Here is a 13,787-nt window from a genome sequence, read left to right on the forward strand (position 1 = left end):
TAGTTGAGCAGATCACTTAGTTAACAACCGTAACTAAAACAGGGATTGTTCTTATCAACATAACAAACATCTCGAAGTGGCACTTACCGACAGTCGATAAGAACAGCCCCGCGAACCGCCGGCAAGGTAGAGCGCAGCCGGTGACGTAACATGGACGTAACGCGCCGCCTCCACGATTCAGCCTTCGCTCTGCGCGTGCGGAACGGGGGCCAGCAGGCTACGAGTTTACGGAAAAAATAATCTGGGCGTCAAGCGAGTCAGTTAGGTCCGAGACCGTACAGGATACACCACGTGTCTCGGGTGCGTCGAGTATCGGCCCAAACGCGCTCGCTTCAACAAGGTACGGGAAAGAAAAATAGGCAGAAAAATAAGAGAAACAAGACGAGCGGGAAATTTGAAAACGCGGAAAAATTCGATTGGGAGTCAAGATGGGATCTAAGGTAAAGTGAACGTCATCAGCCCGCTGTCAATTAAAATTAAACCTGATACAGACACCGAATTCTACACTCCAATGTGTACAGCGTATTGATCCGGTAACTTACAGGTACGGAACATACGTGCAGTAATTCGCAACAAGCTACCGCGATTTATTGCGCAGATCATTATCTCCGTTAAACGGGCTCACAAGCAAGTGATGTTGTGCGGCGCTTGATCCTTACGAGCGAAAAATATTTGTTTATCTTCAAGATTTGCCAGATATAAGGTATAATCAGTGAAGTTGCTACGTCCGCACGCGACCTTCCGGTATAAGCAGAGCAGACGACGGGATGTAAAAAAAATTGAAAATAAAAAAGCAACGGAGATTGATGGGAGTATCTTTGAATGGTGAAAAGTTGACGAAAAAATGGTATTGGAATATTGTCAAAGCCTGTGATTGATGCGCGGATAAACTTGTTTTTTAAAGAGACAATTTATTATTCGTCACTGGACGTAAGTGATTAAATTTCTTGCAAACGCCGCTGCGAGTGATTGAAATACGAGACGATGTGCAATTAAGTTTGTGTCATTTGAAGATCAGGCTGTGACAAGATAAAATTCACCATTTCTTTTTCTTGCTTGCATTCTTTCGTTACATAACTACGTTATAACCCGAAGATCCGTGAACGAATTTGAATAATCGTAAAGATGGAGTTCAACTTCAACATCAATAAGCTCCTGCCGAAGAAAATCAACAAGATATCGCAAAGCCTGATGCTCGAGGAGTTTAGGGGTGATCGTCGCGAGTTTGCGTAAGTATAATGTGTAAACAATGTTGAAGATGATACAGTACGTCTCTGTAGCCAGTTTAATTTCGATCAGGCGAGATTAAAAGTGAAAGGCAAAATTCCTGTTGACCAGTTTTCTAGACAAGAGATTGTTGTTAATTATACATCGAACCTAAGCTTCAAACGTTCTGAAACTTTTGGAATTCAGCATGTGTATTACATTATTGCGGTAAAGAATCAATTACTATTAATCGATTGGATTGAATCTACATATGCTAAAAGTTGTTCAATTTTCCATAAGAAATATATTACCTTTCCATCTTATTGAATCGAAGTTTTCCTTTCGACTTACTGAATCGAAAAATAAAACGTAGCTCTACCTTCGGCTGTAAGATACGGCATGCGTCAAATAATAACAGTCGGTTTATTTACATGTCCGAAAAATCTTGGATCCATTTAACCGCACTTCACACTCCGGAAACTCCTTGCTATTATATGCGCGTAGTTACATCAGTTAAACCCTACAAATCAGGCTGAATGAGACCGTTTGATCGATATTAGACCCCCTCCCCATCGAGCACTTGCCCATCACGCTGGTCCGTGCTTATTGTCTCCGTTTTTTCCTCTCTTCTCTCATTACGCCTCGAACAATCGGGCCAACTTTCACTCGCAACGACTTCGGTTGATCTTATGTCGTTCAATTTGATGCATCGATGTATTTATCCATTGCGCGAATTTTTACTGCCTTTAGTTACGGTTTTCAAACTTCCTTTCTATGAAAATAATACTTACGCCTTCGATGAATAATTATCCTTGCATAATACAGCGTGAAACGTGTATAACAATAATATGTAATAAAACGTCTTGTAAGTCTTAAATCACGCATATTAAAACACCACTGGTATGTTACGATATTCATGGCGAAACAAATTAGCCCCTCAGAGGCGTGAGTCACACACAATAATGATGTGAAAATTGCTATTAGGTACAACGAATTTTTATAGAAATTGCAAAAGTTTTCATATATATATTTTTTTTTTTTTTTTACGGTATTGTAGATACGCATAGTTAGTAAAAAGGACTAGTTTTTATGGAAATCTATAATTTTGTGCGAATATATACATTTTCTTTTTATAAAAAACTATGTTACATATTTACAATTTTTTACGAAAACACGTAATGTTCCAATATCTGAAAAAAATCGCTGAAAATCTTATAAATTCTTTTTCACCAGAGTACTTAATTTCTCTCCATCCTAGTGTCCTTGAAGAATATCTGATTCTGGTGAAAACCTTATATTTACTTTTACAGACAGCGAAATTCTATGCATATCAGTATTACTGTTATAAAGCGTAAAATGACTGTGCGCTGTTGATTTTCTGAATTCTTCTTATAGTCAGACGACGCTGCTGCTGCTGCTTATGCTTATGCTTATTGCACGTATGTACATACATACGGATGACATATACATGCAGACACAGACAAATATGGGTTCACGTTCACAGAATTACGCAAAGGTCGCTTGAACCGCGCGTCTGACCATGAAAATTTTCTCTACTCGTTTCGCGGTGCCCGTTCCCTAGCACTCGATTCTTTACTACTTGACGTGGGCGAAAGACGCGATCGGCCTCGTAGGCGCAAAGCGCGGACTATACCAAAATCATCCAAACTCCATATCCAGGGTGGCCACAAATTTTTGAGAGAAGAAATTTCACAACATTTCCAGCTTTTCCAGGACCAAAAACCCAGTTTTCCCTGACATTTTCCCAGTTCTAGTAAGTTACTGAAACCTAAATCGTTCAGCTTATTAACTCTATGTTCGGTTCAAATTCAATTCGAATTGAAGAAAAGTATAATTATAAAAAAAAGTGAAAAAGAAGTCAATTTGTCACCTCAAAAAATCATTTCTAATTACCATAATAGAAAACTGACAGCTGAAATTTTCAGTTTTTTCCCACGACCAAATTAAAAATCCCCTGACATTTCCAGGGTTTTCAACTTTTCCAGTTGTGTGGCCATCCTGATATCACAATTTTCCCGAGTTATCATTCCTCATTAGCGATGTTTCATCGTTAATTGTTTGAAATAATTTTCCCCATCTTTTCCGTCATCCAAGCGATACACGTGAACCCAAACGCAACAACGACAGAATTTATTACTCCAAATTGCACAGTAAATTTTGTTTAACCCTGAGCCGATCGACGAATTCATCTGACAGTCCCTTGAAACGCGTGAAAAGTGAATTACGACCGAGGCAATCAACGATCAGACACGCTCAATGAGAAGCTCGTGACGTCATACAGTGATCGAGTGACACGGCGATCACGTTTGTGACGAGGGATAGACTCTCGTTATCTCTAAGTGTTCGTTGAATACCTATTTGTGTGCCTCACATGGTCATGTAACTGCCCGTAAACAGCTCATCATACACGCTTTTCAATAAAACGTACTCAAGAGTTGCAGACTTTTAATTTCGTTATTCAAATTTTTCGTCTGTACTTTTTAACTCTTTCCTTTTTAAAATTTCCATGTCCTAGCCTTGTCACAGTTTATTTACGACTTCAAACGATCTTCATTACTTCGTATAACATCAAAAACCCCCGAGTAACGAATTCTGATCGAAATCATCGAATTTTGATAGTTTTTCGATTTTAGATCCGCCATATTGGATCCGCCATCTTGGATCCACCGTCTTGGATTTAAAAATGATCAAATTCCTACTTCAGATTCGTAAATATTGAGTTGAAAAATGTGTAACTGAAAGGGTTAACTCTAACTTCCTGCAGACCTCCTGAATCGGAGCTTCCAGCTTCCATAAATCAAAATATCTGTCGGCGCAACTCGCGGTCGCGTGTTCCGGCTGATTAGGCACGAGGACCTGGAAGGGTGAATCCCAATTAAGCGATCTGATAACTTTCTCGCATTGTAATCAGCCGCAGAAGCACGTCAGTGACACGAAGTAATGAATTTAAACCGCACGCAATTCGCACCTACTAATCGCTGCTTGCTTAATCGTGAGCGATGACAGGAACTGGCAATCAGAATCTTGAACCACGATATGTTGTGCGTCGTTATAATGGTAATTGTTTGCTTTCAGGGAATGCCAGAAACAACTCACCAGGGTTCTCGACGACATGGGCGAGGCCTCGGCGAAAGCTCAGGGCCTCAGCAAGACCATCACCAGCGCCCAAAAGCTCAGGGATACGGATCATTTGGTCTACCTTCTCGTCGACAGCGAAGCCAATCAGTAATTGATATTATATATTGTATTCTTTGTTCCCGCATCTGCATTATACCAATATTTCTATCATGCGTAAGCTCTTTATCTCGGATAAATTTTTATTACAACTATATTTTAGGGTGGATCATTTTTAAACGTTTTGTTTTTTAAAGTGCCACTCGAAAAATTCGTGACAGATACTGAAGAAAAAATTGTCGTAAAACCTGGAGGAGGTAGAAAAGTATTTAGAGGTCGCTACCAATCATTGTAATATTTTTTATTTATTTTTATCTGTACACCTTACGAACTTGTGTATATTAATCGCGATCCAATTAATCTTGTTCCTTAAAGCCTTAAAAACAAAACTTGAACCTTGAAAAAAAAAAAATTTAAGTTAAAAAATGAACCATCCGAAACATATCTCTGAATTTTGCGTCACTGTTTCTGACGACGAAAATAGAAAAGCTCGAGGACTTCCTGCAGTTCGGTTTAAGTGAATTTATAGAGGCACAGCGGGGCGATTCTCGGGTAAAGAAGGCAAAGGGCGGGTGAGCTTTTTCTCGGATCAATGTTGGATGCGGCGGACGTCCTGCCGGGTTGAGGCGGGTTTGGACTGCGGCACTTCGTGCTTGCAGGATTAACGAGCGGCTTCCGCAAGCAGGGTGAAAAACGCCGTCCCGTCTACTGCACATTTCATTGAAACTCGAATAATCGTTCGATTTGCGTCTCGCGATCCCGCAAAATGTTATCATATATAAGCTACAGTGGCATGATGAATTTTCTTTGAAATTTTACAGCGGCAAAGGGTCCGTGGTTGGGCTTCTGAAGACAGGTTCGAAGAATCTCTTCATGTTCGACGAGACGGGGTTGCATTATCAGCTTCAGCCACGTTGCGTGCTCGATTTTTACGTCCACGAATCCCGGCAGCGAACTGGCTGCGGTAATCTTCTGTATCAGCACATGCTTGCCGTGTGTATAAACTTTTATTATCCAGAGCTTTATTGCCGAAGCGTGCCGACCTCTAGGCTCCAGCTTAGGTTATAATATACCTTATATATTCGCACTTAGCGGTGAAAAGTGCACAACGTACCGTATAATCAGGGTAAGGTTGAAATTCCAAATTTGAGAAGCCCGAAAGACCAAATTCCGAATTTATTGGTGGCGAAACTTAAAGTGAAGAGATCAAATTTTGACCACACATCAAAGCTTCGAATGGTCCGAAACCCGACTCTCAAAGTTCCGAAAGTGGGAAAATAAAAAAATTAAAAACTCAGGCATCAAAATTCTGATCGATCGAAGAAATTCAGTTCTGTCAATTTCTGGCTTGGTGAAATTTTATCACTTTGAACTTTCATTCTTTTGGATTCTCGATATTTTTACGTTATTTTCGGTTTTTCTGATTTTTACACCCATTCGTCGAGTAAACTACGCTGTCTGAGTATATTTCAACTTCCGGGATTTTACTCTATCGAAACTTTATTTTTCGTAACTTTGCTCTATCGTAACTTGAATTTTCGGAATCTTGCATTTCGAAACTTTGAGCCGTCGGCTTTCCGACCATTCGGAACTTTGTCGTTTCTTCAAAGTTTGATTTCTTTACTTCAAGTTTCGCCATCAAATAATTCGGAATTGGGCATTTACAAAACTTATCAAATTCGGAGCATTAACTCTGCCCCTATAATTTGATATCTCGGTTATGTTTTCGTAGACAAATGCGTTGGTCTAGTGTTCTAATTTGTTTATAAAATAAATCAAAATGGTTTACAGCGAATAAGTTGAATTGAAATCGAATCAAAGTTCCACTTCCTAAAATACTGAAATTGTAACGCAAACTCGACATCACTTGTAGAAAAATCGTTCTGAATTTAGATAAACGAACGCATTTTTTAAGCCGACGAATTTAATCCTGAATTTTCTCGCTTGCATGCCAAACATGTTTGCCGGTGTACGGTGGGTACAGTGCGCATCTGTGCCCACATACTTGTCTAAATATAGGTATGCACGTTGGATACATGTATATAGATAGATATCGTGGTAATTCCGTCGGAAGTCAGTTAAATTTTTTTTTTTTTCCATTCTTTTTTGTCGTTGTTTTTTTAATCTCAGTGTGTGGTTTCTCGTCGGACACTCGCAGTTTGCGGAAAAACGGTACTAATTACTAAAGAAATTATATCGACTATAGAATTCAGAGGACGAAAGTTCCACTTCAGATGCTTCTCTTCTTGTTATACGTATATTTCCATTTTTCCAGGAGGAGAAAATCACCCCTTTAAAACTCGCCATTGACAGACCTTCGGAAAAACTTCTAGCTTTTCTTCGAAAGCATTACGGTCTCACCAGAATCATTCCACAGAATAACAAATTCGTTGTGTTTCACGGATTCTTCGACGATGGTGAGTTAAGACGTGTATTATATTTTAAAAATGACACAGTCAGACATTTGATTTTGTAAGACGTAAAGTTGAAAACAGGTAGAAATAAAAATTTGATTTGCAAAAAAATGACAGGAGAGGTTAGCTATTTCGCTGAATATGTACCGCCTTAGACGTAATTATTCAGTCCGGAGTAATTGCGCGTTTATGCACGAACTACTTTTCTTCATAAAGTTTCTACACCGCTGCAGAATCCACTCGTCTTTAAGTATATCCAACTGCCACAGCTGACCTGTTAGCAATTTACCTGATTCAAAGGGAAATTTTTCACCCGTTAATAAAATAACTTTTAAGATTCTGAAAATAGTGTAAATAATTTCCCTGAACGTAGACGTTGCACAGAGAAATTTTATAGTCAAACAAGTTTAAGTCGTCTTGTCTATAACAATTATCATCTATCGACAAATGCTGATTTAATTTCTTATGCCTCGCATATTCTCTCGAAAAATGAATAAGAAACATAAAAATTGAGCCTTGACATGATCGGAATAGTTCGAATCACATTCAATGGTGATTATAATGATATTGTTAAAATATTATACGTATAAAATACACCGCAGTTCGATATTCGATGTCTCAAGTTTATTCAAGCACGTGAGACAGGTTTAAAATCGGTCAATGCTAGACGCACGTGGCTAATTGGTATGTGAAGGCGTTGAGCAAACTGGATGAGCTGAACCTTATAAAATGCAGTAGTAACGTAATTCCAACATGTCGAGGCCGTAGCGCATGTCTTGCTGGTTTCCCAACGTAAATACCGTGCGATTTCACACGAGTATCAAACTTCGCTAAATTTTTTCATACACAGAAGTTCAAGACACTAGGATCAGCAGGTATGGCTTATCCCCTGGGAAAGCGTTCGACAGCCCTTCGCCCAACAACAACAGCAACGACTCCAGGTTCGCATACAAGAGAATAATATATTGTATAACAAGGAGGCAAATTCGGTCTTTTCGAGCCGAGCGTAAGTTTGCAATACGAGTCGTAGGTGAACCGAAGACGAATATTGCAAATACGCAAGGCGAAAAGACCGTCGCGTCGCCTCCTTGTTGCACACGATTCTTTATTATATAACAAGAGTGTGTTACACGTTTTTTTACGAAGCCCAAAATTGAGGTTAGGGTCGCGTAATGTCAGATTTGTTCGCTACAGCGCATGCGCGGAGTACAGAAAAGACGACTTTCGACGCGTAGGACTTAAAAGTGGTCTTTTCAATACTCCGCGCATGCGCATTCGCACTCACTCGACCGCCATGGAAACGGTTACTTTGTGTACGGAAAACACGCATGGAAAAACGCGTAAAAAATGCTCGCGTTTTATAAACGAATCTTTCTTAAAAGATCAGTGGAAACGTGAGGCTGATGAGTGAATTAAGTTTTATTCGGTTTACAGTGTAAATGGATCGGGTTCCAGGAGTTCGTATGGAAGATACGCCGCGGCTCGTCCAGTATGTTCCATGGGTAACGTAAGTGATCCTCGTCCGGTGATCAATCCTCGAACTTTCCCTCCCACTTATTGCCTCACGTTTTACCCCTCCTAATTACAGATCATACACAATACGGCTGTCTTGGGACAACCAGCTGAGCGAACAGGGTGAGTGACCCTGTAATGAGTTACTAAATACCTTCATCTATGCGCGTAGATGTGTAGAAAAAATCGGGACACGCAGGCGCACAAGTTCCTCTCAACTCTGTCGTTGTTCCTGTTATTATTTATTATGCAAATCAGCATCGTGAAAATTTTTTAAAAAGCAACAAGTCCTATTCTCTGAGACGTTTTGAGTTCTGATCAGGAAATTTTTAGTCCATAGCACACTACAATCGAGCTACGAATTTCTCCATGATAAATATCTAAAACCTCAAATCGACTTGAACAGCTCTCGCTGAATCCTGTAGATAGTCTCGATCAATCAAGACTTCGCGCAAGTCTGCATATGATGACATTTTAAACATAATTTTAACTCCGATATATATAACTGTGATACTGACACTTGTATAATTATTGCGCTGTCCGGCGGTTATTTTTATCCATATACAACTAGGTACACAAGTCATAATGTACAGCGATCAGGAAAAATTACATCCATCATATATATGTATAATAATTTGGCCTCTTTTGCGCTTCGTGGCAAAGTGAAAATAGATTTTAGCACATATCGCAATACTCTTAAGGTTGTGTCGGCCGAGTTATTTTATTAATTGATTTTTTTTTTTTTTGTCTATATTTTTCTAGCAACTCGTGCATTTTTTGTACATGCAGTATATCGTAGTTTTATAAGTATAGATTGCATTATGCATGCGTGTGAGTATTGAATGACAAATTAGAATGTTTTTCACACTTCGATATTCTCAATTATTATTTTCCTCATCTGATTGTGATATAACGACTCAATTTTCCATAATTGAGTTCAAGTTTTCGTGACGATTACAACAGTCGCGTTATTAGTTGGTTTTTCTTTTTTTTTTTTTTTTCCTTTTCGTCTTTAGGCTTTTATTTATTAATGCACATGTATAATTCAACTTCTGTATTATATAGTGCGATAGTTGAATTTATTTATTTAAAAAAGAATGTAATATAATTATATACATCATTATAATTTCTTTTCGTTTCGTTTCTTTTCACCCGTAAATAATATCGTGTAATGTAGACGCTATAGCACCGCAACTACACTGATTTCAACAATACGAGTTTGAAAAGTACGATTAATTACGTTTGTTTTTCTTTTATTCTGATTCACACAATTTTTACCTTGCACATGGTAAAAAATTTCCATTAACACAGAGATAATTAAGAACGAGGATAGGATAATCATCAAAAATCGAGTGTTCTAAAAATTAGATGAGCTCAAGTTTTCGATCTCGTTCGATTTCACATTTATTCTTTTCTTTAAAAACTTTATTTGTATTCGTTCTCTCATCCTAAACTGGCGTCTCGGTCGGCTCGGTTCGCGATATTTATGTGAAACGAATCGAGATGAAGAGCCAAATTTTCCAGCAGCGTCTTCTCTCCCTCGTTTTCGGCCCCGAAACTGGAGCGACCGCGCTCCTTGTCCCTCTACTCTGAGGAGGAACAGAAACAGCGAACCACCGAAATCTCAACAGTTCCAACACCGGCGTTACCGGAACACCAGCCAACCCCCTTCGTCCCGATTATGCTCGAGGCGGAGCGGGCAGAGAGGGAAAGAAACGCCTCTGTAAAGACGTCGCCTTCGCCGTCTTGCGCCCAGGAGGTCGGAGGCAGCGAAGCGGCTCATCTCGACCTGAAATTCTATCACTCCCCTCTCTGGTAGAGAGATGCAGTGAGATTCAGCTGAGACGTGCAGCCGTATTTAAGAATAAACCGTATACCAATTTCGTTTAAGTAGAAGAATAAAAATCACTCGTGACATGAATTTTCGACACTGAAGATTCGTAATTCTGGTTGTGAATTCGGCACAAAATTTAGAAGATAATTGTTTGTGTCAAATAAATTATAGGCACTTTATTGTGGGCTAATAAATTCTAAACGTTCGTATCAAATCAAAATGGCCGACGTTTGCACTCCACTTACGGTTTTAGTTTTACTTTACAATCAATTCTACAACTCGAAAATCATCGCGCCACGTTTAACGTCAAAGAAAATAACGGCAAGAAGAGTTTGGTTGTGATCATATCGTCAATGAGTGACCCGAAGACGTAAAATTCAACTTTAAAAATTGACTTGTACTGGTATCAATACTCACTCCGAAAGAAACGCAGAAAAAATGCAATAAAATGAGATCCGCATCACCAAAAATGTCTGATAAAGAAATAAGTTCTAAAATTCCGAATCACAATCTTCTATCTTGAATTCAAAGATAATAATCGTGGTATCAGTTATACCTACTCCACGCACAACTGATTTTATCCGAAAAACGGTACGTAGATTAAAACCACGAGACGAGTCGGAATTTATCTTTTACCAATCAATTGCAGCTAAGCTTTTTTTAGTATTGTTTTTAGGGTAAAATATTGCTCGGAATCAATTATAGATAAGAAATTGATGCTTGAAGCTTTTTTTAGCGCGAGCTATATAGACCTCCATAGATGAACCTGTATAGCTACATAGATTCATATAGGTAGATTCACTGCAATTATTGAGGCTATACTAGCACGCGACGTATGTACACTAGACCATGATATAGCGCAGCACCGTATATTAATGAGATAGCGAACTACGTATTATCATTCGAATACATAGCTTAATACATACCTTGAAGAAAAATTTAGGAACAATAGATAACCGAATACGATTAGAACAATGGTAATTATCACCCCGGTCTGATATTCTCTGTAGAAAAAAAAAATCATTCCTAATCCGTTCAAATGAAAGCTTGACATTATTCATGATTTTTTTTTTTTGTTTTTTTTTTTCGAAATTGGGTTTTGCAGGAAAATTATATCCAACCGTGGATTGTTCTTCCAAGATTATAAAAATTATGTGTAATGGCGTCTTATAGCAGATTAGCTTCAGCAATGGCTCTGAAGACTGCCTACTCTACTCCAAATTGGTAATACTAAGTTTTAAATCGGAATAATATTACATATGCTATGAATTAATTACCGCAAATAATTGTATATTTTTTTTCCTATTTTACTGCTGATGATTAGATACGTTTAACGAAGAGGTAATCTTGAAACGCGGGTGTCGACACGTTCATTTTGGTTCAACAGTATGTTAAAACCTCTATATATATGTAATACGTAGTGTAATGTCCGACGCGATGTAAAGGCAATGAAATAAAATAAAGGTGTTTGTAGTAATAATAATATTATTAACAGCAATAATTGTATTAACATTTTCAAATTCGTTCTTACGTAAATATCATAAGTAAAATACGATTTGAAGAAAAAAGTAAAATGGTTTATAAAAAATATTTATCAGTGGTGTTTAAAATTCACGTTTTCGCTCTTACTTTCATCTTAGTAAAGAAACCTCTTCGGAAGATGAAAGAGAATCGATCTCAGCCGATAATAAATGAAAGCCTTGTATACTAGGCTAAGAATCAAGTTCCTCTCATCCTTCAATAATAATTAACGTCCACAATATTATGACTAAACTTGAAATTTCTCATACTCACAGCAACAAACGTTCAATCGGTTACTTAATAATAATCACAGTACATTGGAGAAGGCTTAGCCATTAAATAATTCAGCTTTGAGAAATGGAAAAAAAATTAATAGTATATACACATTAACGTAGAAATCGATTGATTGCTGACAAAAATAAATTCATAGCAACCATGCGTATAAATTCTTTTCTTCGTTGTTCTTTCTGTGAGCTATTTATTTATTTTCTTCTCATACGTGATATTCACCACCCTCTAATTTCTCATCAGAAATCCAAGATACTAGGGAAACGCAGGTATCGTGGTCAAGATAAATAAGACCAATGAAAAATCCTTCGACAAACCCTAAAAATACCCCAGCTAAGATGTCTAACAAGTAATGTCTCTCGAGCAAGACTCTTGACAGACAAACGCAAACCATCCACGCTAACATAGGAAGCCGAAATATCCAATTTACTGGCCACAAATTGAAAAAGAAGTAAACAACATACATTGAACGAGATGCGTGACCAGAAGGGAAGGAAAACTTGTCTGGCCCCATGGCGAATGGGTCGTCATTGAAGGCTGGACGACGCCGACGTGTCAAAGCTTTTATCAGTGCGACGACAACTATGTCCAAAAGTAATCCTACAACGATAAATAAAAGTAAACATAAAAATTGAAGAACAAACAGTGCAGTTATAACTCGACAAGAATTTTCAATATTTCATGATGTTTAGGTGAATTTTTTAAACGTATATTATGAATTCACTTGAAAATAATGAGCTTACCTATCATGAAGTTGACCTGCATCTGGTATAAGCTGCTGCTGTTCAATAGCCAAACAAAAGCTAACCAGGAGGCTATCCAAGGTACACCGTGGCAGGAAACCTGGAAAATTTTATTAAATAAATTGTAAAAAATGTTTAACAGTGATATCGTACCAGTAATAAACGCAGCTCATCAATGTGAAGTTGTATGCATCTGAAGTTATTGTACTGACCTCAAGCATCTTGTAGTGAACTTTAACCTGTCTAAAAGGCATGAAATTGTCCATAGTATTGATAAAAAGCTTTGTGAGGTAGGCATCGCTGGCTAAAATTTTTCTGAGCAGCATCGGAACCTCCCGTTTTTCGCTTCTCTGTAACAATTAAGTATAGGTATTTTATCGGGTGTAAAAACTTAGAATTTTGAAGCAATTTTCTTGACCGTTATTACAAATTAGAGGAAAAACTGTATACTTCAAAAGCTCGTTACGATTATTTGACACTCGGCGAAGAAATTATTTTTGAGGTTATAGTAAGTTCGAAATGAATAGAAGCTCTGGGTAGCAATTATCGTAACGTTTTGATAATTACCTTAGCCATGGTGCCCAATTCGATTACGTACTTCCAAAGTAGCGAATTTTACCCCAAAGACACGTTTCAAGCCAAAGGGACGGATTCGTTGATCGGTCTTATTTCGATTCTGTGAATTCTGTAACACATTCATTTAATGAATCACCTGTAGAAATATTTACAATACATTGCATGTATATCTCTACGAATTCAATGCAAATAACGTGGAAATAGCCGATCATCCGGTCTGAAGTTCGTCAACTATGCGCAAAAGAACAATGCGCATGCCAGCGTACGTGAACAGTACGCAAATACTACAGCGTCTACTACTAATAACAGCAACGCTAACGGTAAGTAAGAAGCCTGCAATGACCTTTGCACTTGAGCCGAAATCACGGTTTTACATACAAGACGGTGGCCGAAATTAAACTAACGGGTCACCTGAGTAATAGCCTATCAGAAAGAGATTCAGTCACGTGGTTCTGTTACTTTGACCAATGACATACGCAGTGAACCACGTGATTCGTT

At 38.2% G+C, this 13,787-nt stretch overlaps 2 protein-coding genes across 6 annotated transcripts; one reads left to right on the top strand and one right to left on the bottom strand.

Annotated features, from left to right (window-relative positions):
• The first annotated feature begins 241 nt into the window (after nt 1-241).
• Nucleotides 242-12,040, top strand: LOC124176836 (alpha-tubulin N-acetyltransferase 1-like). Of its 3 annotated transcripts, XM_046558589.1 has the most exons (9): nt 243-440; nt 545-1,229; nt 4,303-4,452; nt 5,223-5,394; nt 6,677-6,818; nt 7,666-7,756; nt 8,250-8,322; nt 8,404-8,450; nt 9,852-12,040. In XM_046558589.1, exons 2-9 carry the CDS (start codon nt 1,126-1,128, stop codon nt 10,144-10,146), a joined length of 1,074 nt encoding a protein of 357 aa, XP_046414545.1. In that variant the 5' UTR covers nt 243-440; nt 545-1,125; the 3' UTR covers nt 10,147-12,040. The 3 variants fall into 3 exon arrangements, with proteins under 3 accessions (XP_046414547.1, XP_046414545.1, XP_046414546.1); XM_046558591.1 differs by having other exon boundaries at nt 242-1,229; nt 4,303-4,466; XM_046558590.1 differs by having other exon boundaries at nt 243-1,229; nt 9,855-12,040.
• A 132-nt stretch (nt 12,041-12,172) lies between these two features.
• Nucleotides 12,173-13,764, bottom strand: LOC124176840 (phospholipid phosphatase 6). Of its 3 annotated transcripts, XM_046558599.1 has the most exons (5): nt 13,633-13,764; nt 13,281-13,398; nt 12,926-13,063; nt 12,714-12,813; nt 12,173-12,570 (listed from the first exon to the last, which is right to left on the bottom strand). In XM_046558599.1, exons 2-5 carry the CDS (start codon nt 13,287-13,289, stop codon nt 12,176-12,178), a joined length of 642 nt encoding a protein of 213 aa, XP_046414555.1. In that variant the 5' UTR covers nt 13,290-13,398; nt 13,633-13,764; the 3' UTR covers nt 12,173-12,175. The 3 variants fall into 3 exon arrangements, with proteins under 3 accessions (XP_046414555.1, XP_046414554.1, XP_046414556.1); XM_046558598.1 differs by lacking the exon at nt 13,633-13,764 and having other exon boundaries at nt 13,281-13,491; XM_046558600.1 differs by lacking the exons at nt 13,281-13,398; nt 13,633-13,764 and adding an exon at nt 13,164-13,226.
• Nucleotides 13,765-13,787: the final 23 nt, after the last annotated feature.

This window comes from Neodiprion fabricii, chromosome 2 (assembly GCF_021155785.1).
Source record: "Neodiprion fabricii isolate iyNeoFabr1 chromosome 2, iyNeoFabr1.1, whole genome shotgun sequence".
Classification (NCBI taxonomy): domain Eukaryota; kingdom Metazoa; phylum Arthropoda; class Insecta; order Hymenoptera; family Diprionidae; genus Neodiprion; species Neodiprion fabricii.